Source organism: Anopheles darlingi, chromosome 2 (genome assembly GCF_943734745.1).
Source record: "Anopheles darlingi chromosome 2, idAnoDarlMG_H_01, whole genome shotgun sequence".
NCBI lineage: Eukaryota > Metazoa > Arthropoda > Insecta > Diptera > Culicidae > Anopheles > Anopheles darlingi.
This window is the reverse complement of record NC_064874.1, coordinates 90,869,402-90,894,091: the sequence shown is the minus strand read 5'-3', so window position 1 is coordinate 90,894,091 and position 24,690 is coordinate 90,869,402. Positions and strand designations below refer to the sequence as shown.

Sequence of the window (24,690 nt, the reverse complement as noted above, 5' to 3'; positions counted from 1 at the left end):
TGACTCTTCTTTTTCACTGTGCCCGGTGAAAGTCCGTTTCGGATAAAGATATGGATAGACTGATAACAACCAACCAAGGTACGGCAGTAATCAACACGATACTAGCTACGTATACAATCTCATTATTACAATCTTGATTTCTCATGGACTCACGGACTATGATAAATAATTATTCTCTAAAGCGTTCGTAACATTGATGTAGCCACTAGCGCTAGGGCTGCCAAGCATGCCAGCGTCACCCGGCGGAAGCTAAGAAGCGTCCGCGTATCACAGCTTGCCCCCGATTTTGCTCCATTCTTGGACAGACTCAAGGGAAGTTTGTAATTGTACTGTGCATGGTACTTCCGCTGGATGGCATCCAAATCCTCCGGCAGTGGAACGCACTGACTGTCGAGAAAATTGATCGCACCATCACTGCTCTTGGCCAGCACGCACAGTTCGAGCTGGGGGTCACCTTGTGGCCGAATGTCCGTTCCATCGATCGCCGTCGAACGGCTACTGTATGCCACCGTGCGCTCGACGATGATTCGATTCGCTCGATCTCGGATGTACACGTAGAAATCGGCCACATCGGACGTTGCCGCCACGAACCAATTCACGATGAGCTGTCCTCGGTAGCTGTGTGAAGGAGAAAAAGGGGGAATCAATTGCAATGTTAGTCCTGGGAATGTTTACCTTCACAGGGGCATTACTTACAAGGCAATCTCACGGAACCGCAGATCTGGTAGTGGTCGGTAAGCATCATCCTCTACAGCCGGAACGCATACGAGTAGCTCATCGGTCACATTCGTAACCCGATCGTTGGCAAGTGAAGCAGGTGTGGCACATGTTAGCTCTCGATATGACTCGCCGATCGATGGCAACGAGCGAAGATGATGGAACAGAGGTCTCAAGAAGCAGTCACAGTGTAGTGGGTTCTCACCCATTGCCACCGTTAAATTGATGGACTTCATCCTACGGACCACCGGTGATTCGAAACGAGTTAACTCGTTCGCTCGCAAGTCCAACATCGTAAGATTGTCTAACCGTAGCAACGAGTCATAGGAAACGTTCCAGAGCTTGTTGTGATGCAGATAGAGGGCAGTGAAGTTGAGCGGCATGTTAAACACTTCATTGTCCACCTTTGTCAGCTCGTTGTACGATAGATCCAGTGTGCGCAGTGATGTCAGATTGCCGAGAACACCTGGTCGCACTTCCTTAATGTTGTTATGCGAAAGGTTCAGGTGATGCACTGTTGCGGTACCAATCTTGAGATCGTTCGTTATGATCGCCATACTGTTATAGCTGAGATCAACCGATCGCAACCGGTACGGAATGTAGGGATTCGAGGGAAAGGTCTTTCGCGTGAGGGAACTAATCCGATTGTGGCTTAGATTCAGTTCCTCTAAGCTGAGACAATCTTCCAGCAGGCCGTGCGTTTTGTTATCGATCGTGGTGATTAAATTGTTCGACAAATCCAGCCTTCTCAACGATACAAGCCCCAGAAATGCTCCGTTCGGTACCGTGCGCACCACATTATGGGACATGTTGAGCGTGAGCAGCTGCAACAAACCATCGAAGGCACGTTCCATTACTTGCTCCAGCCCATTGTTGGTTATCTGCAACTCGAACAGAATCGGTAAACTACCGAAAGCACCTTTCGGTAGGATGGTGATGTTGTTGTGATCCAGGTAGAGATACTGCATCGTGCCAAGATCGGCAAAGCTGTCTCGCGGGATCTCCGAGATTCCATTCGATTCCAGCATAAGCCGCTGCATCGTTAGCAACCCCGCGAAGCTACCGCGACCAAGGTTGTTGGCGAGCCGGTTATTGCTTAGATTCAGTACCAGCAACGAGTTCATAGTAGGCCATGTTTTCTCCGGTACCTCGGCGATCTCGTTGTGCGCCAGATCGAGCTCGTTCAGTGAGATCGGTATCTGGAACAGCTTCTCGAGCTTATTGTGATGCATGTGCAGGAACCGCAGACCAGTAATTTTGGCCAATGCCCCACGCGCAATGTCTCGCAACTGATTGTGACTTAAATCCATCTCGAGCAGGGTGTGCAGGGTACCGAACGTGGACGGACCAATCTTTTCAAGCGAATTATGGCTTAGATTGAGGTTGCGCAGGGAGAGCAGGTTCTGGAAGACGGCATTATAGATGTGCGAGATGTTGTTGAACGATAGATCGATCGTGTGCAGCTCGTACAACTTTGGGAAGGTGTTCTTCGGGACGTCCACGAGATTGTTGTAGGAAACGTTCAAAATCTTTAGTCCCGTCATGTTCGATAGCGGCAGCTGGGTCATGTTGGTGAGCAGATTGTGCGTCATGATCCATTCGGTCGCGTACGTTGTTTCATCGAAGGCGGTGCGTGGTATCGAGCGAATTAGATTGTGTGACAGATCCAAAACCGTCATGTTGGCACAGTTGATGAAGGATTTGGGCTCGATCGTTTCCAGTCGATTGTGGGAGATGTTTATGTGCGTCAGATAGAGGTCCTTGAATGCGTCCTTCTGTATTTCCGTGATCTCATTCTCGGCCAGATTGATGAGCTGCATGGAAGAAAGGCAAATGATACAGGTTATTATCGCCTGTCACGCATAAGCAGGTGAAGCCACTACGTACCTCAACATAGTTTAGCTGGAAAAACATCTGAAAGTCGACTTTCTTGATACGATTTCTGGCCAGATCGATCGAACCAATACGTGTGACGGAACCGAACGTTCCACGCCCCACATCACTGATCATGTTGTCGTTCAGATAGAGCCGCCGCAGAAAACGCATACCGCGGAACGTGTTGGCATCGATCTTGCGAATGGCATTGGAAGCCATATTCACTACCCGAAGCACGGTATTACGAGCGAATGTTCCTCTGTGAAAACAACGAACAGAGTGTTAATACCGCGATCACTCGATCGTATGTTTCTCTTACCTCGTTATTTCCGTTAACGCATTGTTCGACACGTTACACCAGGTCATCTTCGTTAGATCGGACACGTGCGTGGCGTCTAGCTTGGTGAGATTGTTGTAGCTCAGATCGAGCACCTCCACTTCGCGCATTCCCTTGAACTGGCCTTTCTTCAGTGCCGTCAGCTGATTACCATGGAGGTCAAGGGTTTTCACTTTTTTCATGTTCTGTCGAGAGAGAGAGAGAAAGAGATTTGAAGCAGCGCGAAATGATGCGAAGAACTGCATCGTTATAGCCGGTGACTTACCGAAAACACATCCTGACCAAGCTCTCCCAGTGGACCATTAATGAAATGGAGCTTCTCCAGTGTTCCCTCGAAATGGGCCCCACCAAGAGCACCCTTTGGTAGTATCTCAATGCGATGCCCATCGATGATGAGCACCTTCAGAAGGCCGAGAATTTTGAGCGCATCGCTTGGAAACTCTGTCATCTCACTGTGGACAATGTGCAACTCCTGTAGCGTATCATTGATGCCATAGAAAGCATGATCGGCGATGGTGACCAACGGGGTGTCGATGATATGCAGGTGCTTTACTGGAAGCTTATGTAGCAGCGTACCAAACAGATTTTCTATGAAACAGAATCAAATGTCTCAATTATTCGACTAAATCTGAGCTACACATAAGTATGGCATTTCACACGAATGACGTTGGCCAGGGATGGTGTGCATTGAAAGTAAGACGTCTAAAGGTTTTATGAGGTTTTCGCGCGGTGCAGCGAAGGGCTGCTGTTGACCATCCATTTTCCATCCATCAGCAGGTCAATCGAGCATGTCAACGAAAGGCCGTACGGTTACGAGTGGTTCCACTCGATGGACCGTCAAGGGTCGTGCCGATGTCAAGGAATTTGTAAAATTTGTTTCAGCCTTTCCTGTTCAGCCCACCGGAACCGCCCGCTGTCAGTACTGCACTGCCCTTTTCGGAACCAACTATCAAAGGTAGGTGTTCATGAGAGCTGTCGCCGGTTTTAGGGACATTAAGCATGTAGCAAAACAAATCAGCGGAGCGTTTAAACAAAAAAAAATACAGAAATTTATAGTCGGACTTTATAGGTGCAAAAGATGCTGAGGGAAAGATTGAGAGGTTGAGAAGTGGAAAGGCAAAAGACCCCACGCTGCAGGTGACTGAGGGCTACCCCGGGTTTTCGTGGAGAAATTTGGAATCTGGTTTCACTTTTAAATCAAAAACAGTCTCTCAACATGTGGGGCACCGCGGGACTCACGGCGGCGGCACAACAAACATGGCCTCGACAAAAATATGGCTACCGATGGGCTACCCTGCGCACACTCGTTGAAATCTTATTTGCATGCTGGTCTCCTTAACGCCAGCATTGAGCGCATAATTTAACGCCTTTTTTCTGATGACAGATGCACCGCTTTCTCGTGGTAGCTTGGTAGACAAATGGGATTAATTCTGGTAAGAAAGAGGCTTCCGTTAAAGGCTCATATGTAGCCTCGACAACAAGATCTAAGATCAGTTCCCTCCCCAGAAACGCATGACCCATATCATATGAATGAAGTTGTTTGATCTGCTACCCACAATGCTACCGGAGCGTGTTCACGTGTCACACAACATAATCTCCCACGGTTAATGGTGGCCACAATGAACCACACTGGGCGAACCTACCGGTCCGGTTGATATTGTTTGATTCCACCGGTGAGAAAGCTATGAACGTTACGCCAGAGTGTTGTGCTTTTCTCTGGCTTGTCTTAAATCGTGTTGCTTTTCTTCTTCCGCCTCGCGGTATCTGTGTCGAGTGGAGGGTACGTTGAGTACACGAATGGACTAGCCAGCTATCCCATGGAAGTAGTTAGCAAACGGGAAATGGGTTGTGAAATAGATGAAGGAGAAGGAGTGAATACAAACCAATTACACTTGTTACCCTCGATCTGCGTACTCGCTAGTGATTGTAATTCATCCAAACAGCATCGAGCATAAGGGCATATTTGACAAAAACTTTCTCCCTTCGTCTAATCATACTAGCGGTTTGGATTAACCGATTAGATATTGGACTCAACAACTCTGATTCAGCTATATTAGTACTTTGTTGTTGGTTCCTCTTAGACTTAGCCAGACAATGATTGGTCATTATCAGAGTAAATAGCATACACGTTTGCCAAACTTAAACAGTTGCGGTCAGCAAATAGAGCATTACCGATCGTGTACGATCGTAATGCAGTGTAGGAAGCACTGGTAGAAACCAGAGCGTTCAACGCAATTACGCCTTGCACGATGTGGAGCGCATTTGCCAATGATGCAGTCTTCTGTGCCGGCGGTGGCGCGTGCAGATGGTGTAACGCACTTTATGCTCTTATCTCACGAAATGCACAAGTTTTAAGGTCAGCCGTTTGATTGGAATCTTCGGAGTGAGTGGCATAATCCCACACCGGTGGCATACTTACTTATCTTGCAGCGCTTAAGATGCAGTTTCTCGATCGGTACGTTTGTACTGGCCAGGTTAATGAAGGCGACGGACAGGCTGGCCAGGTTGGAGTTTTCGCACTGGATGAAAATTCCATCGTCCGTACCGTGGGTGCAGACGCAAGGGTAAAACAGCTTTGGTCTAGCGCGAAAGATAATTGTGATCATATAATTTGGTCGCAGTGATCGTAGTTGTGTGTTTGGGTATCCGCTCACCGATCTACGATACTCACTTTTCTGGACATTTGTATTTGGGTCCGGGTGGTATGTATTCCGCGTGGGCACTTGGTAGAACCAGCAGCGACAACCAAAGGGTACAAAAACCCAACATTAAACCTAACCCACTCCCGCCCAACCACCGTTGGTAGTTCATTGTTCACACCACTAACTGAGTCGCCTTGTTTTTAAGTTGTCGGTTGTCAAGTCTTTTAAAATGCCAAAGGCAGAGCGACATGCGTTGGGTTTCCTTTCCTTCTTTTTTTCTCGTTCGAATAATCCCGCTCCATTCGACGGTCACTTTGGCGCCTGCATGCCAGCGCGGGGCGAATAGCCAACGCCAATGGGTGGAGCAGCCATTATTCACTGACCTTGAGCACTGGTTTGCGCACCCGTTGCTAACCTTTTTTCCGGTTTCACCCTACCGGTATATACTGTAGCCACGGCTACGCTGCGGACACTAGATGAAACAGAAAGTAAAATCACATCATATCGTGAACAATCGATCAAGCACACCAGAGAATGGCTGGTTCGCCTACTACTATCGGATCATTTGAGTGCAGCTGGTGTGACAAATCGGTATGGTGAAAAGACCTTCAACGATCACGATCAGCGTGGGGCTCTTATTCCGAAGAACCTCCATCGATTCGATTGCCTTTCTCGATTAGAAACTACCAACCTACCGGCTGCATAGCGAATATTTACCATTGAAAATTACTCGAAACAAATCGCTCGTGACAACCATTATGAAGATTGGCCGCTCGCGATGTTTGCGATTATAAAGCCCTAGAACAGACGGTTCCCCTGTACCCTGCCTGAGTAATTAGGAAAGCAACGTTAATTTTATACGGAAAATTAAACTACAGTTTGCGGCGAAAGAAAACAGTTGATCGGAGAGTAATTAGGCTTCAATCTGCATGACGGCACTGTGTGTGCAATCGATCGAGAGATAGAAAGTAAACGATGGGTTTAAACGCTTCATAAGATCCATGCTAAGACAACGTCCGTCGATCACATAATTACTTTCTTTTCTGCGCATAAACACCGCAATTGACCATATACATGAGCCTATTAATTTAATTCATTAGCATACGCGCTTGCTAGTAGGCTGCACTAGTGGATGGATCGAACACCGCTCGTCACAAGCACACTTCATTTCACGCTGATCGTTGTTCATCATCGATTCGCGGTTCGTCACTTATCGCTCACTGCAATCTTTCGTACTTTTCTGCACCACCACCAAAGGCTGGCTCTGTCACACACAATGCGGGGTTTTTTCATCCGATCCGGCTTTCTGGCCCATCGACAATCGCGAATAGATTAATTGGAGCACAACACACTATTCATTTCACTTGCCACCGCTGCCTCTGGTGCTGGTGGAAACTAACAGGCCTTGTTACGTTGCTGTTGATGTTTTCGAGGCGAATATTGCGGACACACGCACGACATCAGGGTATTCGCACAACATCACATTAATCACTACCGAATGAGACGATTTTGTCCTCCTTTTCTCTGCCAAATGATCGTGCAAATATTGGGCTTTGGATTGCACAATCGAATAGCTGCAGTGGCAGCTCGAGCCATCAAGGACGTTATGGTGATGCATCAGACACGGAAACTAAATCCAACACATAACGCACTCAGTTCTGCTGTCTACAGATTGGAGGGAATGGTCACTGTCAGCTAGAAGATCAACTAAATTAGACCTACATTTCTACTGCGTTTAGTGAAACCGAACTGAACCGAACGAATGTGAAAGTACGACTAAAAGCCCCATGGTATTCCTTCCATATTGGACTGGTTTGCCTGGTTTCGTGCAACGCTGGACAGAGGCCCGATGTTGTGCAAGTTGTTGCGAATGATCGTACCAAAAGGTAGGAGCAGAGAATTTGAAGATCGCTTCGCGTGGTGCAGCTAGTAGTTGATGTTTTCGTAGGTTTGCTTCGGCTAGGGAGGTTTCATTTGGCTTTTTACGTTAAAATATATTTATTTACCGTAGGGAGATTAAAATACTTTTTGATGAGGCGATGGAGGGATTTAAATGGGTTTTCCTTCCCTTTTTACCCTGAATCCGGTTATGCAGAAGCGAATTATGCTATCCTAGCCGCAACTGTAAATAACTTAATATTTTCATATGTTTCTTGAAAACGGAAATTCATCGCTGAAACCAAAGTTTTCAGTATAAAACGCCTCAAATAATGAAATATTTTATTTTTTGTAAAAAAAATCCAATTTCTATCGGAGGTCCGTACACGTTTTGTTCCGCACTGTACTTGGTGTTTGTTTACATTCCCGGCGCCTGAAACGTCAAAACCGGACTTTTTTTCCACGTTCCGCAGGTTCCACGAGTGTTTAAAGAATTTAAATTTATCGCAAAAGGATAAAACCTTTTCGTATTGCAGATAGCTTGGTGCCTGCGGCATCATGTTTGCCGACGAGAAAGCCTGGAGTGAGGACAGCAAGGGCTACAAGAAAGTGAAACGAGCGCTCGAGGTAAGCGTTTTCCGGGTGGTGTTGCTTCTTTTAATCTCATCTTCTTTTAACTCCGGCGCCGGTGTCGTTGCAGGAAAAATGGAAGCTGGTGCCGGCGTTTCTACAGGTGAAGGGTTTGGTGAAGCAGCACATCGATGCCTTCAACTATTTCATCAATGTGGACATCAAAAAGATCGTGCAAGCCAACCAGGAGGTGAAGAGTGATGCCGATCCGTGCTTCTACTTGAAATACCTGAACGTGCACGTTGGCAAACCGGACGTGGAGGAGGGCTTCAACAACACGAAATCGACGACCCCGCATGAGTGCCGGCTGCGAGACATGACCTACTCGGCACCGATCACGGTCGATGTGGAGTATACGCGTGGTACGCAACGTGTCGTGCGAAATGGACTGCTGATTGGCCGGATGCCAATTATGTTGCGCTCCTCGAACTGCATCCTGAACGGCAAATCGGACTACGAACTGTCGCAGGTGAACGAGTGTCCGATGGATCCGGGCGGTTACTTCATTATCCGTGGCACCGAGAAGGTGATCTTGATCCAGGAGCAGCTGAGCTGGAACAAGATGATCACCGAGGATTACAACGGGTTGATCCAATGCCAGGTGACGAGCTCGACGCACGAGAAGAAATCGCGTACGATCCTGTACAGCAAGCACGGTCGCTACTACCTGAAGCACAACTCGATGACGGAGGAGATTCCGGTCGCGATCATCCTGAAGGCGATGGGTGTGGCATCGGATCAGGAAATCATGCAGCTCGTCGGTATCGATCAGGAGACGCAGAAACGGTTCGCACCGTCACTGTTGGAAGCGGCTAAACACAAGGTGTACACACAGCAGCGTGCCCTGGAGTATATGGGATCGAAACTGATCGCGAAGCGGTTCACAACGGCCGCCACCAAGTACCGGACAACAGCGGATGAGGCCCGTGATCTACTAGCGACCACAATCTTGGCGCACGTCCCGGTGCGCAGCTTCAACTTTCAGGTGAAAGCGATCTATGTTGCTTTGATGATCCGTCGTGTCATGGCTGCCGAGCTTGACCGGAGCGCAGTCGATGATCGTGATTACTATGGTAACAAGCGGCTCGAGTTGGCCGGATCGCTGCTTTCACTGATGTTCGAGGATCTGCTGAAGCGCTTCAACTGGGAGCTGAAAATGATCGCCGATAAAAACATCCCCAAGATCAAGGCCGCCCAGTTCGATGTCGGAAAGCATATGCGAGAGGCGCTGATCACGTCTGGGCTCGAGACGGCCATTTCCACCGGTAACTGGACGATTAAGCGGTTCAAAATGGAACGTGCCGGGGTGACGCAAGTGTTGTCGCGCCTCAGCTACATCTCGGCACTCGGCATGATGACGCGCGTTAACTCACAGTTCGAAAAGACACGCAAAGTGTCCGGTCCACGATCGCTGCAACCAAGTCAGTGGGGTATGTTGTGTCCCTCGGATACACCGGAAGGTGAAGCGTGCGGTTTGGTGAAGAATCTTGCGCTCATGACGCACATTACGACGGAGGTCGACGAGGAACCGGTCATACGGCTCGCTTACAATGCCGGCGTGGAGGATATCCGCCTGATTGGTGGTGAAACGATTAACAATCCGAAGGTGTTTATGGTGTTCATTAACGGCAACATACTGGGCGTGACGATCGCGTACCGACGGTTGGTGGAAGTGTTCCGGATGATGCGACGCCGTGGACTGATCGGGGCGTTCGTTTCGATTCACACATCGTTCACGCAGCGCTGCGTTTACATTCACACCGACGGTGGTCGGCTGTGCCGTCCGTATATCATCGTGCAGGCAGGACTTCCGCTCGTTTTGCAGGAACATATCGAGCAGTTGAAGCTGGGATTGCGCAAGTTCGATGACTTCCTGCACGATGGTCTGATCGAGTATCTGGATGTAAACGAGGAAAACGATTCGTTCATTGCGTACCAGGAGCGTGACATTGATCCGGAGAAGACGACTCACCTCGAGATCGAACCGTTCACGTTGCTCGGTGTTTGCGCCGGACTCGTACCGTACCCGCACCACAATCAGAGCCCCCGTAACACGTACCAGTGTGCGATGGGTAAGCAAGCGATGGGCATCATCGGATACAATCAGAAGAACCGTATCGATACGCTGATGTACAACATCGTGTACCCGCAGACACCGATGGTACGATCGCGCACGATCGAGCTAACTAATTTCGATAAACTTCCGGCCGGTCAGAACGCTACCGTGGCGGTGATGAGCTACTCCGGGTACGATATCGAGGATGCGCTGATCCTCAACAAAGCTTCGATCGATCGTGGCTACGGTCGCTGTCTGGTGTACAAGAACAGCAAATGTACGATCAAGCGGTACAGCAATCAAACGTTCGATCGCATCATGGGCCCGATGAAGGACTCGCTCACAGGGAAGGTGATCGCACGGCACGAGTGTCTCGATACGGATGGAATCGTATCACCGGGCGAACGACTTGTCTGCAAGCAAACGATGGTTAACAAGGAGATGCCAGCGGTCAAGTCCAACAATCCGATCGAGCAAAAGGAATCAGGCCAACAGCCAATCGCTTACAGTGCAGTACCGATCACGTACAAGGGCACGGAACCGAGCTACGCTGAACGAGTGCTCGTATCGACCAACAACGAGGAAGAGTTTCTGGTAAAGATTCTGCTACGCCAGACGCGTCGTCCGGAGATTGGCGATAAGTTCAGTTCTCGTCACGGTCAGAAGGGTGTAACGGGATTGATTGTCGATCAGGAAGATCTGCCCTTCAACGATTACGGTATGGCACCGGATATGGTGATGAATCCGCACGGTTTTCCCTCCCGTATGACAGTCGGTAAAACACTCGAGCTGCTCGGTAGTAAGGCGGGTGTGCTAGAGGGCAAATTCCACTACGGTACCGCCTTCGGTGGATCCAAATGTCAGGATCTGCAGGATGAGCTGTTCCAGAATGGGTTCAACTATCTAGGCAAGGATGTGTTTTACTCCGGCATCACCGGAGAACCGCTGGAGGTGTACATTTACTCCGGTCCCGTTTACTACCAGAAGCTGAAGCACATGGTACAAGATAAGATGCATGCCCGTGCCCGAGGTCCACGTGCCGTTCTGACGCGCCAACCAACGCAGGGCCGTAGTCGCGAGGGTGGCCTTCGGTTGGGTGAGATGGAGCGGGATTGTTTGATTTCGTACGGTGCGAGTATGCTGATCATGGAGCGGCTGATGATCTCGTCCGATGCGTTCGATGTGGACGTTTGCAACGTGTGCGGCCGGTTGGCGTACTCTTCCTGGTGTCACAACTGCCGCTCGTCGGCCAGTGTCTCTAAAATCTCGATGCCTTACGCCTGCAAGCTGTTGTTCCAGGAACTCACCAGCATGAACATTGTACCGCGACTTAAGCTGCAAAACTACTAATGCGAGCGAAGACCAAGGACAGACGAATTATAAATTTTCACGAATGTTTAACGATATAAAGCATGCATATTTGTATGAATTAGGCCATTTTAGTTTCAGTTTCATGTTTCAACGTTTGAGAAATGCTATAATTAACAAAGAAAATACTCCTTCCGGAGCGGAAAAGGTCGCCCGGGTTCAGGGTTACAGCTCATTTTAACTGGAAATACGTCAGGTCGATGTTTTTACAGAATTGTACCAGATTCTCCTCTTGCGATACCGTCTTCGCTAGTTCGTTGTTCGGCAGCGGCATGGTGATGATGCTGTACAGATGACCGAACACGAGCGCATCCAATTCGGTTGGTCTGAAATCAAAGAAGCCATAGGATCGTTTTCATGAGGCATGAAGGTTGGAAATATGCTACGGTCTAGGAGGCGTTGCTTACTGATCCCCGAAGAAGTACCGCTTGTCACCCAAACGGAAGCTCAGATCCTGACACAGATGATGCACCACTTCCATGACCTTCGCTAGATCGGCATTATGATACTCGGTCAGACGTAGTTGTCGCTTGACGGCCGCCTCCTTGCGCCAGTTTTGCACGTGATTCAGCGGGAACGGATATACGCAACCGTTGCGTTGCTTCGTCACCGTTTCGCGTACCTCCGGCAGTGACCAGCTCACGTAGTGCTCTGCGTTCGTTAGCAGATGCTCCACCAGGCAGATCGACGAGCGCATCACGTCCTTGTCCTCGGGGGACAGGAATTCGCTCAGTGTTTTGCCAAAGTTTTGATCCACGAAGGTCACGATGTGATCGAACTCGGCGTAGATAAAATTCTCAACCCGCAGCACCGGAAGTTTCGTGCGTTTCCCCCCGGGGGAGATGAATTCGGCGTTCGCGCGCTGCTCCAGTGCCGTCGGCAGATTACGCATCTTCAGATAGGTACGCACGGCCAGGCAGCTGGCATTCTCCGCCAACAGTATCTGCTCCTCTTCGTACGGCTGGTAAAGCACCGCATCCCGTGGCCACTCCTTCATCGCTGGGTTTTCGGAATGCAAAGAACGGACGGAAGAGTCACGGAAGGATGTCCGAGGGGCACGTGTCCAGGAGTATACTTACTGGCCGTCGTCGCCTTTTGAAAGAAACTCTCGATCGTGGTCGACATTGCAGGAGGCCGCGATTTCCCGATTTCCCGAACGCCGGATTATGTAAAATTCCGAATCACAACAAACCAGGTGACAGCTACAAGCGTAGTAGGCGGCTGAAACCAATACTAGCAAAAGGATTTGGCGCGCGGCGAACGTTCGATGCAACACGTGGTGTTGTTGGAGACACAAATTTGAAAATGCCATCGATAGAAATAAATAGTTTTATTTATTAGACCCTACAATCAGCACACTCGATCTGCTTCAGGCTATTTTCCCAGACGTCAAACAAGTAGTAAACTTGTCCTGAGTTGCCTTAGCGAAATCTTCCATGACGTGGGGAATAGAGGACGTGCACGTTTTAACACGTTCCTCAAGCAGCATTAACTCCGCACTGATTAGCTCTTCAAACTTGCTGTACCGAAGTTCTCTGGTGTCGGTAACACTCAAATCATGAAAAAACTAAAACAATAGAAAACGATCAGTAAATAGCCGACATTTAATGATGTACGGCATCGGTAGATACTTACGTTATTCTCGCAGCCCGTAGAATCTGGCGAGGAGCAAATGAATATTAGCTGTGTGATGCTCGAATCAGATACTACGGCCCGTTCCAGAAACGGAACAGCGATCGCTACTAGCGAGTCCAACGTATCGGGTTCTGTTTGAACGCAGTATAAAAATTTACCAAGGGCACGTGACTGTTCATAGTAATTGTAGACGAAGCGTGTAAGGCACCGTTCAAGATAGATCGAAGGGTGCGTCTCCGGGTCGATCGCGCTACTCAACAGTTCTGCCAGACCCCCAGCCAAATTCGTATCCGCGTTGTTGCCTTCGGTCGTCAATGAGTCGCTAACATCCATGTAGGCCATTTCAAGACTGGTCAATATATTGGTTTTGAGCGTGTTTAGTGTATTCGTAAGGAACTTGATGTACATGGCCAGTTCAAGGGTGGTGTCGAGTTCCGCTAACCGCGCCTTGATACGGCGCAGGGTTAGGTTCACTTGCGTTACGAATGCCTTTTTCGTGTCATCGGTCTTACGGCGAAAGAAGGCGAGGAAGGAAGATACTGTCGTCGCCGAACCGTGCGCACGGCTAGCCACCACGCGGCCACTGCCACGCTCCAGATGGTGCAGCAATTCGATCGTGATTTCCTTAAGATCCTCAACCGCAAAGTTCACTGCCAGTGCGAGCGGGACCGCTCGAAGTCGGCTATCGTTCGACGAAAGTAACCCCTCAAAGTCCTTCTTATGCTTGCGAAATGCTTCACTGGCCGCTGTGAGGTGTTCCATCGACGATGTATCATTGCTGTGATCGTTACTGGCACTCTGCTGTACAAGTTGCTCTAACCGTTGCTCCGTTTTCGTCCACTCCTTCTCCGTTTCGTACGCTTTCTTGGGGGCGCTCAATGGACCGTCTGCTGCCGGAATCGAGGATAGTCTGTTGATCAGTCGGTTGAGTTCAATAACGAACTCAAACGTAAGACGGGTCGAATCGGAGCTGCGATTCACCTCCGTTGCATTAGTGTCCTGCAACTGGTCCCGGCCCATTCGAGGTATCACATCACTGAGAACAAGAGCCTGCGTAGGCCCTAACCACCGAACGGCACAGCACAGCATTATGATGATCGTGCACCGGTTCATCGCTTGCATTGCCACCTGCTTAAAACGTAACAATCACTTCAACGGGGTAAAGAATAAATTAATTCTGAAGCGAGATAGGGTATGGACATTCGTATTTATACAATTTGCGACTAAAACTTTCATTTTCCGCCATTTCCGTCACGCCTTCACTACACTTTCGCTCTCTCCTGTTCTCATGTCTCACTCAGCGCATCCCCCATCTGGCGGTTGGCTGCCGACATTTTATTAGATCCTCGATGATAATCAGAAACGTTAACAGTTTGGTTAAATATAAATAATCATTTTGGGGCAAATCATAATCATGGGGTGGCAGGGAAATTGGTATGAACATTTCGTGAGCGAATGCATGAGGGTTTCTGCTTGTGATATACACGCCACGGGGAGCCCCACCAGCAACTCACAACGCACTCTCGGTTACAAGTACATATTACAAACGGTCTCTAGCAATAAAACACCAACTCTATTTTGTTTTGTTCTCTTTCTTTTGCGGCCTCCTTCTCTATCGCTCTTTCTCCCTGGGATCTATGCTCTGGATTTCTACTTCCAGCAGCTTCTTCTCTCAGCTCGTGTGGGGGTGGTGGAACACGTGGATCACGAGGTGACAGTTGGCTTTAAACACGACCTGTTAGTTCCTCTATTTCCGATAGTTTCGGTTGTTGAGCACACGTGAGTCGTGCTTCGCTTCGTTTCTGCTGGCTTCCTTAATAAACCCACCCTTAAGTAGTACACACCGATCTTCATAACCAGGGAGCAGGAGATAATGTTCGCTTGAAGCCGGATATCATTTCAATGCACCAGCGGCACTTGTAGATATCCCCTTCTCGTTTTTAGCTAACGCGAAAACTTTCTCCCCCTTTCCTTTGTCTCCGTTTTTGGTTCACCATCGGTGCGATAAATGCTCATAGAAATGCAGAAGTAATGTGTTCTAGCGTCTATTATCTCCTCTTCACGCGAGTTCACGCTGTTCTGCGTCCCCTCCCAGATACTAATCCCGTTTTGATCGCTTTGATCATCATGCGCTTCCAGCTTCCATCGATTCAAGCCGCAGCCGCAGTAACAATAGGAATGTGTGAGTTTCAGCTCGCGCCACCGATCGGTCATTTTCAAACATTTCAAACATTCGCAACTCCTCCTCCTTTAATTCACCATCGCTATCTGTTACAAAATAGCTCTTTACTAGGTGATTTTGTTTTTTTGGAACGGAAAGAGCAACCAAGCAACCACAGAGGACTACAGAAGAGATGAGAACCAATCCCCGGTGTCGGTGACGCAATGATTCGCAAAATGTCTTTTTTTTCTTTGTTTTTCTTGTTATGGAAATCAATTTCTTTCTACCAATACTATCTTACAATACGCCTTATTAATGTCTTTTAATGATGCCCATTCTCCTCCAGACTAAACTATATAGATTTTTCTCAATCTCAATCTGGTTACTACGAGGGGACGAGAGTGACATTTTGGTAGTTTTGTTGGATTCACAATTCCTTCGTCTTCCCTGCTCTTTCGCATGCGTATCGTGTACTGTTGAGTCTCGATATCTCTCTAGGCTAAATATGCCCCCCCCCCCTTCGTGTTGCTTTGCTGTCAGATGTGATCATATTAATTAGAATTAAAAAGGGGAAATAAAAATAGAAGAAATGCATTCGTCTAACGCTATCACAACACACTAACATACTAATCAAATAATTTTGTAATTCAACCGCGTTCAACATAAATAAAAATACAGGAAATAGTAAAGAAAAGGGCCCATCTCATCATGAATACGCGTCACTGAAATGACGAAGACGTAAGACTATGGTTAGAGTTATCAAATCATTCACCCCCTCAACTCAAAGAAACGCTAGCCATATTGGATTTGTGTTTCCGAAAAAGCATAAAAGTAAATAATTTTTTTTTCAAGAAACCAACGTTCCCTCCCTGCTGACTACTACTCTAATGGCGCATTTGTTTTCCGGGGAGGTGGCGAACGCACTGTATGTGGCCTAGTGCCGCAAAAGCATGACAGAGACAAGAGGGCTTGTTCTAAGGGCATTCCTAGCGTACGGCGCCTACTGCGTAGTATGATGAGGGTTTGCTTTTTTTTGTTGTGGCTGCAGTACCGTGTCTGTACCGGTGGATGCTCTGTACAACTATACCCGGGCTTTTACGTGACGTGGGATGATGGTGGCGCCAGCGAGAGCACTAGCCATCTCTCCTGACGGTTACGACTTGGCACCTTATCTGTGGGGATGTGTGATTTCGTGCGGAAGGACCAGCAGCACTACATATCTTCTTTCTGCCTTTCGCCTTTTGGATTTCGCATCTTTTACACTTCTATTAAACAGCAACAATGTAACACAGCCTTATTAGCTACTACTACAATTTCTGTTACGTGTTGTGTGTGTGTGTGTGTGTGTGTGTGTTTTTGTGTGTATGTGTATGTGTGTATGTATCCTCCGTATGGGGGTAGATGCATGGTAAGTATAGCCTTGGGGGAAAGGGGAATAGGAAGAGAGAGGTTTATAATGCATCAGAGTTTCTCCTCTTGCCCTAGTTTTCTCCGCACCACGGGCCGCCGATAAGAGCAAAGGGCTCAAACGATGGCGGCAGACCGTGGCGATACTAGAGTCCGGAGTACGCGTCAAAGGATCCCGATGAAGCAGGGCCCAAAAGGGAGCGTAAGGACCTTTCTTCTCCTGTTCTGCTTCTTGCTGTTCTTCCTGACCATTATACTAGTTTAGCGCATTCCCCCGAATGGCCCTCTTTCGCTTCCGTTTGATAATTCGGCGGTAATGTTGGCGGCGGACGACGTGTGCGACGCAACCGGGAGGCGGATGATTTGGCTCAGTAATTCCCGGGCTCGCACCGGTCCGCTAGCTATGGATGCAGCTCCTTGAACACATCGGACACAAAGGTAGACTTGGCATAGATGCCACCGCCCGGTGGCAGATCGGGAATGTCTTCGCTGGCGAGTTCCTTCAGCAGATCGCCAAAGTTCACATCGCTCATCTGCTGCAGTCTCGCCTCGATGCGCTGGCGCAAGATGGCCTCAAGTGCTTGCTCACGCTTCTGTGCTTCCTCCGACGGTACAGGTGCTCCCGGGAAGGCGATGATGATGATGCTCATGTTATCCCGGCTACCCTTGTGCAGACAGGTATCGATCACCTGGTTCGCCACCTCGACCAAATCATCGGACAGCTGGAGCCGGTTGTGCACGAACTGACACACCTCCAGGTTGCTCATCACGTCCCATACACCGTCACAGGCCAGCACCAGAAACTCATCGTTTGGCTCACGATCCTGACAGAAGATTTCCGGTTCCGGTGATACAAGCTGCTCGCACTGTCCGAGCGCTGTGCCCTGCTTGTAATCATAGTCACCCAATGCTCGGCTCACGGCCAGACTGCCGTTCACTCGCTGTACCATCACCGAACCACCGGCATTCTGGATGCGTTCCTTCTCGCCCGGCAGTATTGGTTTGTGATCCTGCGTCGTGAATACGGGCTGCGCGTTGCGGCACAGTACGGCTCGCGAATCGCCACAGTTTGCTATGTACAGATGTTCACGCGATATGAACGCACAGACGGCCGTCGTACCGGACTTGTCCGCCCCGGATGCCAGTTCGGGAATACCGCGCATTGCCTCATCCTGTTGCAGGAACCCGGAGTGGATGGCGCGCGTAATATCATTGTTGCTAAACTCGGTCGTGCTGACGATGCGCTGCAGTAGATTCTCCGCACAGTGCTTCGCCACATTATCGCCCGCGTGGCCATCGAACATGGCAAAGTAGTTCCAATCTTCCAGTTTCTCACCGAGCCCGGTCTTGGCGTGGTATGCGTCTTCCATCTCGCATCGCCAGCCCTGCATCGAGCCCACACCAAACCGCAATCCATTGCCTTCGCCACGCTCATTGTGCTTCACCGTGATCGGTTTCTCCAAAAAGGCACCCATTGTGTCACCTTAGAGCGCAGGGTGGTGGTATTGTGTGGTACTGCCTTTAAATTCAAATGACTGGAATGATGGCGAAACGAAATATGCTATCTGGAATGGACAATTGAAGTGGAATGAAGTTAATGAACTATTCCGTGGTTTTATTTACGAATTCAAGCTACTAACCCAAAACTACGGACCCCGGCAGGGGTAAACCAATGGTACAACTGATGATCTATTGCCCGTGGTTCTTGTAACACGCAGCTTGACAAATGTAGAATGTATGTCTCTATGACTCTCCTTCAACGTGATGGGGCCTATAAAGAAAAGAGATTACAATTAGAGAGAGAGGGAGAGAAGTTGATCAAACTGATACCATGATGATGGCAAGAACGGACAGACGAACGGACGGACAGATCGGTGCTGATGCCCTTTCACTTCATGCGGAACATCGGAATGTTTCCTTCGCTCCTGCGTTTGTCCTACTACCTCACAACAGACCTCAGGACGGCGAGGCTTTAGCGTAAAAATAGGAATGATCTCATGAGTTTTAGCGCATTATCTCCCAATTCTTCTGCTCTTTGCTCTGTGAGCTCATATTATCGGTGTTCACCGACCGTGAGCGTACCTCGTGCCCGTTATCCGACGAAGCAAGCCATAAAGCCATGCGCTACTGTCGCTTCGATAAGTCGATAAGAGATGGGAGATTGATACAAAATGAAACGCGTACATCACACGGCTCGAGTGTTCAATGTAATAAGTAAAATTCGTGATTTCGCGTCCAGTTCCGGCACTGCGGCTTGATCGGCCCATACGCACACATGCGGGCGGCTGTGCGACCCGGACTGGAATCACGCGCCCGGCGGATACGCCCAGCGCATGTTGCTAGATGAAATAGTTACTCAGATTGAAAATGAAAAAAAAAAACCGTCCTGGTCATCATAACCATGAACCGTAGCAGGAAAAGAGCGTGCAATGCGCTAAAAGTGCCGCATGTTTACATACAATTCAATTATCAACCGGCGCTAGCACAGCCTCTTTTTCCCTTTCCAATCGGCTATAAATAGTGGCAAGCTTCAAAGAGTCGTGTGCCTCTCGGGCACTCGTCGCTCGATTGATGCGCTAGTTGCCGCTTCCTGCCTTGACCGCGTCATGGGACACACAATTTCTTTTTTGCCAACCAATTAAATGATTACAACAAAAGAAATATTATTTTTAAATAGCCAGCAGACGCGCCTGGCAACCATGTTACGGTAACCATGGAATAACAGGATCAAATGCATATTGATATACTGCAACGATCCCATTGGCATCTCGTTGTAGAGAGGATGCAGGACGTTGGTCACCGTATAATGCTGGACCGGAGGTTGCCCACTTCTGGAAGGATTTTGCGGTGTGCAATTCCATTGTTCGCGGGCCAAGAGATTATCCCTGTCAATGATGCGCAGCAGAAACATGATGAAGATGCCGTACTGGCAGCTTGATGCATGCTTGAAAGGCACGACATCATAATTCCACGTGATGAATGACAGCGTTCCACAGGACTATGGCTGAAGAGGACCCGCTCACTCGAGCCGTCAGACGAATGCACTTATGCGGAGAGAATGCCCATGCATGCTATCATCCCGAGGGTGGTCGGTCAGCCGGGAGCAGCATCGAAGATGAGTCAACGTGGGTTTATGAATGAAAGATATCGTCATCCCTGAATGAACGATAGATGACCTATATTTTTGCCAGTATTTGTCAGCCTTTGCGATGACATTCTGACACAGCGGAACGCCGAACTCGGTGATGCTTTGTGCGGAATGAAATTAATGTTTGTCACGGAAATCCATTTTCCCACTGACTCACGCCACAACACAACTATACTTTGTTAGAATCCACGCTGCGAACGTACACAGGAATGCAGCTGGCAAGGAGCACTACCCCTAACCAGACTACGTGGCCGGACAATTGTCTTTGGGAAAACCCTCTAGTCACAGCAAGACGGCCACAATCGGCGGCTTGCACCTCTACTTGCTGTTGCTCGTTACTATGGTGAATGAAATAAATAATCTTCCATAAATCGTCCTCCACACCAAAAGCGCGAGCTAGCTTGCACGGAATTGAGAAATAAACAAAGTGTGCTAGGGCGACCACCTGTGTTACCCTCGATGGAGCAAGGACAAGCGATTTGGTCCTTCACAGCTGATGCAGGTTTGCCACCCATTCTTCGCTACGTTTCGACGCGATCAATCGAGGGAAAATGTGGGAAGGGTGGGTTGTAGTAACCTTTTTATCGGTGCTACGCTAGTACTCACTTGGAATGATCTAGTAGTTTTCCTTGAATGCTTGATTCCCCGCGCCTGCTGCGTTCGTCGAGCCGAACCTCGCGCTAGAACTTTCCTCGGTTCGCAGATTGCAAGGAGGCTTTCTTCTTCCTGCGCCTTCGCTTCCGGCTCCGCTTCTGGGATGTGACAACGATTTTGCGGAACAAACTCTGCAGACTGGACCGGAGGGTACAACTCATCCGGCGTCCGTTTCGCTAGCCAACACAGCGACTTGGCTCTTATCACATCACCGCGCTGGTCTGGTGATCTCCGATCGAGCAACAATAATCGAGGCGACAGGAATCTGGATTACCTCGCGGATTGCTAATTACTTTGCCACAAGCGGCAGCGACCTCGCGGAGCACCCGATTAGCGAGCGTTGCTTATTGAAAACAAAAACAATCACAGGATCACTTCACAATCCACGGTTTTCGTAAGCGCAGCTCGGGATTACCAGCATACTCGGAATGACTAGGAACTTCATTATTGGACGATCAAACAACCAGAATTTGTAGAACTTTTTCTAACTTTTTAACGCCGCGCGATTGTCGAGAAAAAAGTGACGAAAAAAAGACAGCGATATGCGGCGAGACAGAGAGGGCGATATCCTCGCTTGTCACAGGCTTTTGCTCTCCGATGAGGACTCCGCTTAAGGTTGTGTGCTTAACGTACTAGTTTCAAGCGGGGTTGAAATTTGAAACAAACCTCAAACTAGAAATTTTTTAACAAAGTTTGCCTTTTTGTTGGATTTCACTTTAAAATTCGCTTTCGGAGAAATTCCCAATTTTCTGTTATACACCTCTTTTGAGAGGGTTTTCAAAAATATCGTCAACTTTTTCGTTCAACTGCCCACAAAACGTTGTGCGTTTCGGACGCTGTTTTACTTTCGCACCGGAACTCTTGCTTGATAGTTTGTGTTTAAATTTATTTCTTTACACAACACGTTCTACACATTCGATTTGCGCGTACAAAAATATATCAGTCGTATTCGTTACGCTATTTTTACACCGCTTACGGACTTGGCAGACCACGTGTTGAATACAATCGCGCCTAGCTGCAACACGCTAACCTACGGGACTACACATACTTTTTGTAAAATTCTCCATCAACTAACTACCCGCACGCATTCATTCAATTCTACCATATCAATTCCTAGCCAGTTTGTGATTTGCTAATATGTGCCTAATGGGTACCGCGTAGTACCACGTTTTACAGAATGTGGTCTGCTTGCAAAAACAGCCAAATAATACAGTTAAAAACGTATTTACAGCGAAGAAAACGAAACAGAACGAGCTACATTTGATACCTCTTATAAACCTACAAATTAACGAGTTCTGTGACTCGCCATCTCAAATCTCATCGTCAACAACAACGCTACAACGCGGCGTCTTTCTAGGTGTGATGATTGTTACAGATTTCTAGTTTGTTATAGCTCTTCTTCTGTATTGTCTTCGGAACTTGTGCCCTAGGTATAACTATGATGCGCTTCATCCTCGTTTGTATCGTGCTCGTTGTAGACAAACATATATTTTAAAAAGAAGAACAATCTGGATAAACATATGATCATGCTGACAAGAAACACAAAAGGAAGACACCGTCCAGAAGTTGTTACAATTTTAACATGGAGTTTCTCGGGCATTAGAAAATTCTCCGCACTAAATACATTCGACTATGTGGTCCATAAAGGGGAACGTATGTTACGGTTACGCTACGCGTGTGAGGATCGCAGCAGCTAACGGGTGTTGGTGTATCATCCTGGAAACGTGTGTATTGCTTAACTCACCAAAACATTCTCCAGCAATGGCCGTACAGATTGTTCGATTGATTCTTATCGCTAGAGCTATCTAAGGAATAGTATCACAATTGCTTCTGCAGTATGCCCACAAGAAGCATGGGTGAAGTAAACGTGTTTAAAACGATGCAATAAAAGTCCAGAGAAGTCGTCCGCCTGCCTTTGGAGTGCTCAGTTCGTCGCCGTTGTCGTCGCAGTTGTCGTCGCCGTAGTTGTTGTCGTTAGTTCCACATCTTCGCCGATTGGGTCTGTTTGTGCTACCTCCGAGTGTGGGCTACTATCGGTAGTGATCTCTTCGTGTACCGTGCTCACGATCTCCGCCCGGCACATAGGACAAAACTGAAGAAGGGCGGCACAATTGGTGCAGAAGCCACGATGTTGACATGGTTCTATCCGTACCGAAGCCTTCATGTCAAAACACAGCGTGCATGAATCCTCACGCACGCTCAACTTTCGAAGCTGCTCCAGAAACAGATGCCGCGGAAGAACGATCTGTAACGAAATGGATAATGCAATGTGTTATCAGCAAACACGACGTAAAGGTATGCTCATCCCCATACCTTATCCTGTTCACTCAGCACAGCATGATCGTTGAAGCTCTTGTAGGGACGATTCTTGGGCGGGTAAACGAACGGCTCAGAACCGAAATTGAATCTGCACTGCTGGAAAGACATGAAAGAGGCGGCCGCAAAGAACCCATCACGGGCACCGGATCCAAACAATTGCGTCTGCACCTCACCATCGACACCATCGAGACTGAAAAGTACCTCACGGGCGTCGAGATCGAGTAGACAGCCGAGTATGGATCCACCCGTCCAGACATGGAGCGTATGCTGCATTGATTTTGCCTTATGCCATATTAGCTTCCGGCATCCATCAAAAGCGATCGAGTACGCATCATCCCCGATACCGTAGCCTTCGTGGCTCAAAAAATTGGAATCCTTTGTTGCCCAACCGATCTGCATCACACCCGGCGTAATGATGTGCACCTCGTAGTACCAGCAACCAGAGCTGACCTGGTATGTGCAGCGGACACTTTCGAAAGAATACGCATCACAGCGCGCCTCCAAACCATCGGCAGAGATCTTCAAGTATTCGCTAACATCGCGCGTATTGAGCATTACATTCACCTTGCTCACATCGGCCACCTCGTACGAATACTGACGACCTTCGATGAGGACTGAAATCGGACAGCGGAAAAATGATTAAAATCGAGAACCAATTCGCTAACAAAACAATGCTTACAGTAATTATCTAGGCACCATTGGGCACAGAATCCAACCTGACGCAAAGTATAATCATTGCTCGACGTATGCCTCTCTAGTCGGGTGAGCGGATTGTCCGGAAATAGCGCCAATTTTCGCTGGAATTGAAACAAATGCACCGCATCAAAATATGCTCTCATCCATTACTGATACTAACGGGGGCTCTTTCTTACCCGGATTGTACTTTTGTTTTCACTCGTCTGTGCAAACTTCTCTAGGGCGATCAGCGAAAACAGCATTACATCCGGATGGATACCTTCATCCTAAAGGAAAACGGAAACGCGTTGGTTATCGGTTAACTTCAAATGCTTTCGGCAGCTGTATCGGTTAGTGCATCACAACGTACCAAATTTCCAAGCAGATAACCAAGCGTGACGTCGGATAGCACCGAGATGCTACACGGTCCGGCCAGACGCTCCGCTAAGAAGCCCAGAATGACGCACATGTTACGCTCGCGCTTCGGTGTGCGACGGATGGAGCGTGTTATCATATCGGCCACCTCGAGCACCGAATCCTTCGAAGGCAGGGGGCTATCATCCAGCAGCAGTGTGATTACGCTAGGGCCCATCGGATTATCCAGTGGCACGACACGGATCAATGACTTCACCAGCTGTATCCATCCGGATGGCTTATCCGTGATGTCGTGCAACAGTATCATCGAATTGGGTGTCTCCGGTTCACTGCGGAAGGTGTGAGCGATTGATAGTAAGCGATTAGAGTTTAATCGAAATCGGAAATTATAAAGCGGCATTGGAGGAGGAAACTTTTTCCTCCCCTCCAGTTTGTCCTTTGAGAAGAGCGATAGGATTGATTGGCTGATGTTGAATCGATACTGTAATGGACGAGGAACAATCCGTTGCATCCAGAGTCACCTACTTTGTTACAGGTGCACCGCAGGATAATCGATTACCATGCGTCAATCAAGGCAAGCTATGCACCGCGTTCGACTGGCATGCATTCCATTCTTGCTATTATAATTTTATCGTAAATTATCTCGGACACATAAAATCCTTATCATTACAAACGGTTTATAAAAACATCATTCACACAGCTACAGATGAGAAACAGATAACATTCTAGCCCACCATCTTATCGTTATCAGTCCATCAAACCGCAAAGGCCAATACGATTTCCGACAAAACGGTGACTAACAACGTTCAACAC

General features: G+C 48.4%; 6 protein-coding genes across 8 annotated transcripts in view; 1 reads left to right on the top strand and 5 right to left on the bottom strand.

Annotated features, from left to right (window-relative positions):
• LOC125952805 (protein artichoke) lies at window positions 1-7,435 on the bottom strand. 3 transcript variants are annotated; one of them, XM_049682525.1, is made up of 8 exons: window positions 7,294-7,435; window positions 5,601-6,043; window positions 5,349-5,509; window positions 3,195-3,517; window positions 2,912-3,114; window positions 2,605-2,851; window positions 697-2,531; window positions 1-618 (listed from the first exon to the last, which is right to left on the bottom strand). In XM_049682525.1, the coding sequence occupies exons 2-8, from the start codon at window positions 5,738-5,740 to the stop codon at window positions 177-179; spliced, it is 3,351 nt and encodes a 1,116-aa protein (XP_049538482.1). In that variant the 5' UTR covers window positions 5,741-6,043; window positions 7,294-7,435; the 3' UTR covers window positions 1-176. The 3 variants fall into 3 exon arrangements, with proteins under 3 accessions (XP_049538482.1, XP_049538481.1, XP_049538483.1); XM_049682524.1 differs by having other exon boundaries at window positions 7,067-7,366; XM_049682526.1 differs by having other exon boundaries at window positions 7,224-7,366.
• Window positions 7,436-7,909: 474 nt separating this feature from the next.
• Window positions 7,910-11,570, top strand: LOC125949085 (DNA-directed RNA polymerase III subunit RPC2). Its single transcript, XM_049675782.1, has 2 exons — window positions 7,910-8,076; window positions 8,150-11,570. The coding sequence occupies exons 1-2, from the start codon at window positions 8,008-8,010 to the stop codon at window positions 11,483-11,485; spliced, it is 3,405 nt and encodes a 1,134-aa protein (XP_049531739.1). The 5' UTR covers window positions 7,910-8,007; the 3' UTR covers window positions 11,486-11,570.
• Window positions 11,554-12,707, bottom strand: LOC125949092 (metaxin-2). Its single transcript, XM_049675788.1, has 3 exons — window positions 12,583-12,707; window positions 11,911-12,502; window positions 11,554-11,829 (listed from the first exon to the last, which is right to left on the bottom strand). Exons 1-3 carry the CDS (start codon window positions 12,626-12,628, stop codon window positions 11,676-11,678), a joined length of 792 nt encoding a protein of 263 aa, XP_049531745.1. The 5' UTR covers window positions 12,629-12,707; the 3' UTR covers window positions 11,554-11,675.
• Window positions 12,708-12,872: 165 nt separating this feature from the next.
• LOC125959628 (uncharacterized) lies at window positions 12,873-14,260 on the bottom strand. The gene is made up of 2 exons (XM_049692455.1): window positions 13,139-14,260; window positions 12,873-13,070 (listed from the first exon to the last, which is right to left on the bottom strand). The coding sequence occupies exons 1-2, from the start codon at window positions 14,258-14,260 to the stop codon at window positions 12,873-12,875; spliced, it is 1,320 nt and encodes a 439-aa protein (XP_049548412.1).
• Window positions 14,261-15,923: 1,663 nt separating this feature from the next.
• LOC125949091 (protein phosphatase 1B) lies at window positions 15,924-21,027 on the bottom strand. The gene is made up of 3 exons (XM_049675787.1): window positions 20,461-21,027; window positions 18,347-18,477; window positions 15,924-18,271 (listed from the first exon to the last, which is right to left on the bottom strand). The coding sequence occupies exon 3, from the start codon at window positions 18,179-18,181 to the stop codon at window positions 17,108-17,110; it is 1,074 nt and encodes a 357-aa protein (XP_049531744.1). The 5' UTR covers window positions 18,182-18,271; window positions 18,347-18,477; window positions 20,461-21,027; the 3' UTR covers window positions 15,924-17,107.
• A 358-nt stretch (window positions 21,028-21,385) lies between these two features.
• LOC125949087 (RING finger and SPRY domain-containing protein 1-like) overlaps window positions 21,386-24,690 on the bottom strand; it is a 6,143-nt gene continuing 2,838 nt past the window's right edge. The window contains exons 2-6 of the mRNA XM_049675784.1: window positions 23,873-24,206; window positions 23,700-23,789; window positions 23,507-23,624; window positions 22,822-23,441; window positions 21,386-22,753 (exon numbers count right to left, since the gene is read on the bottom strand). Coding sequence (XP_049531741.1) covers window positions 22,433-22,753; window positions 22,822-23,441; window positions 23,507-23,624; window positions 23,700-23,789; window positions 23,873-24,206 — 1,483 coding nt within the window. The 3' untranslated portion in view covers window positions 21,386-22,432. The remainder of the gene's footprint in view (window positions 22,754-22,821; window positions 23,442-23,506; window positions 23,625-23,699; window positions 23,790-23,872; window positions 24,207-24,690) is intronic.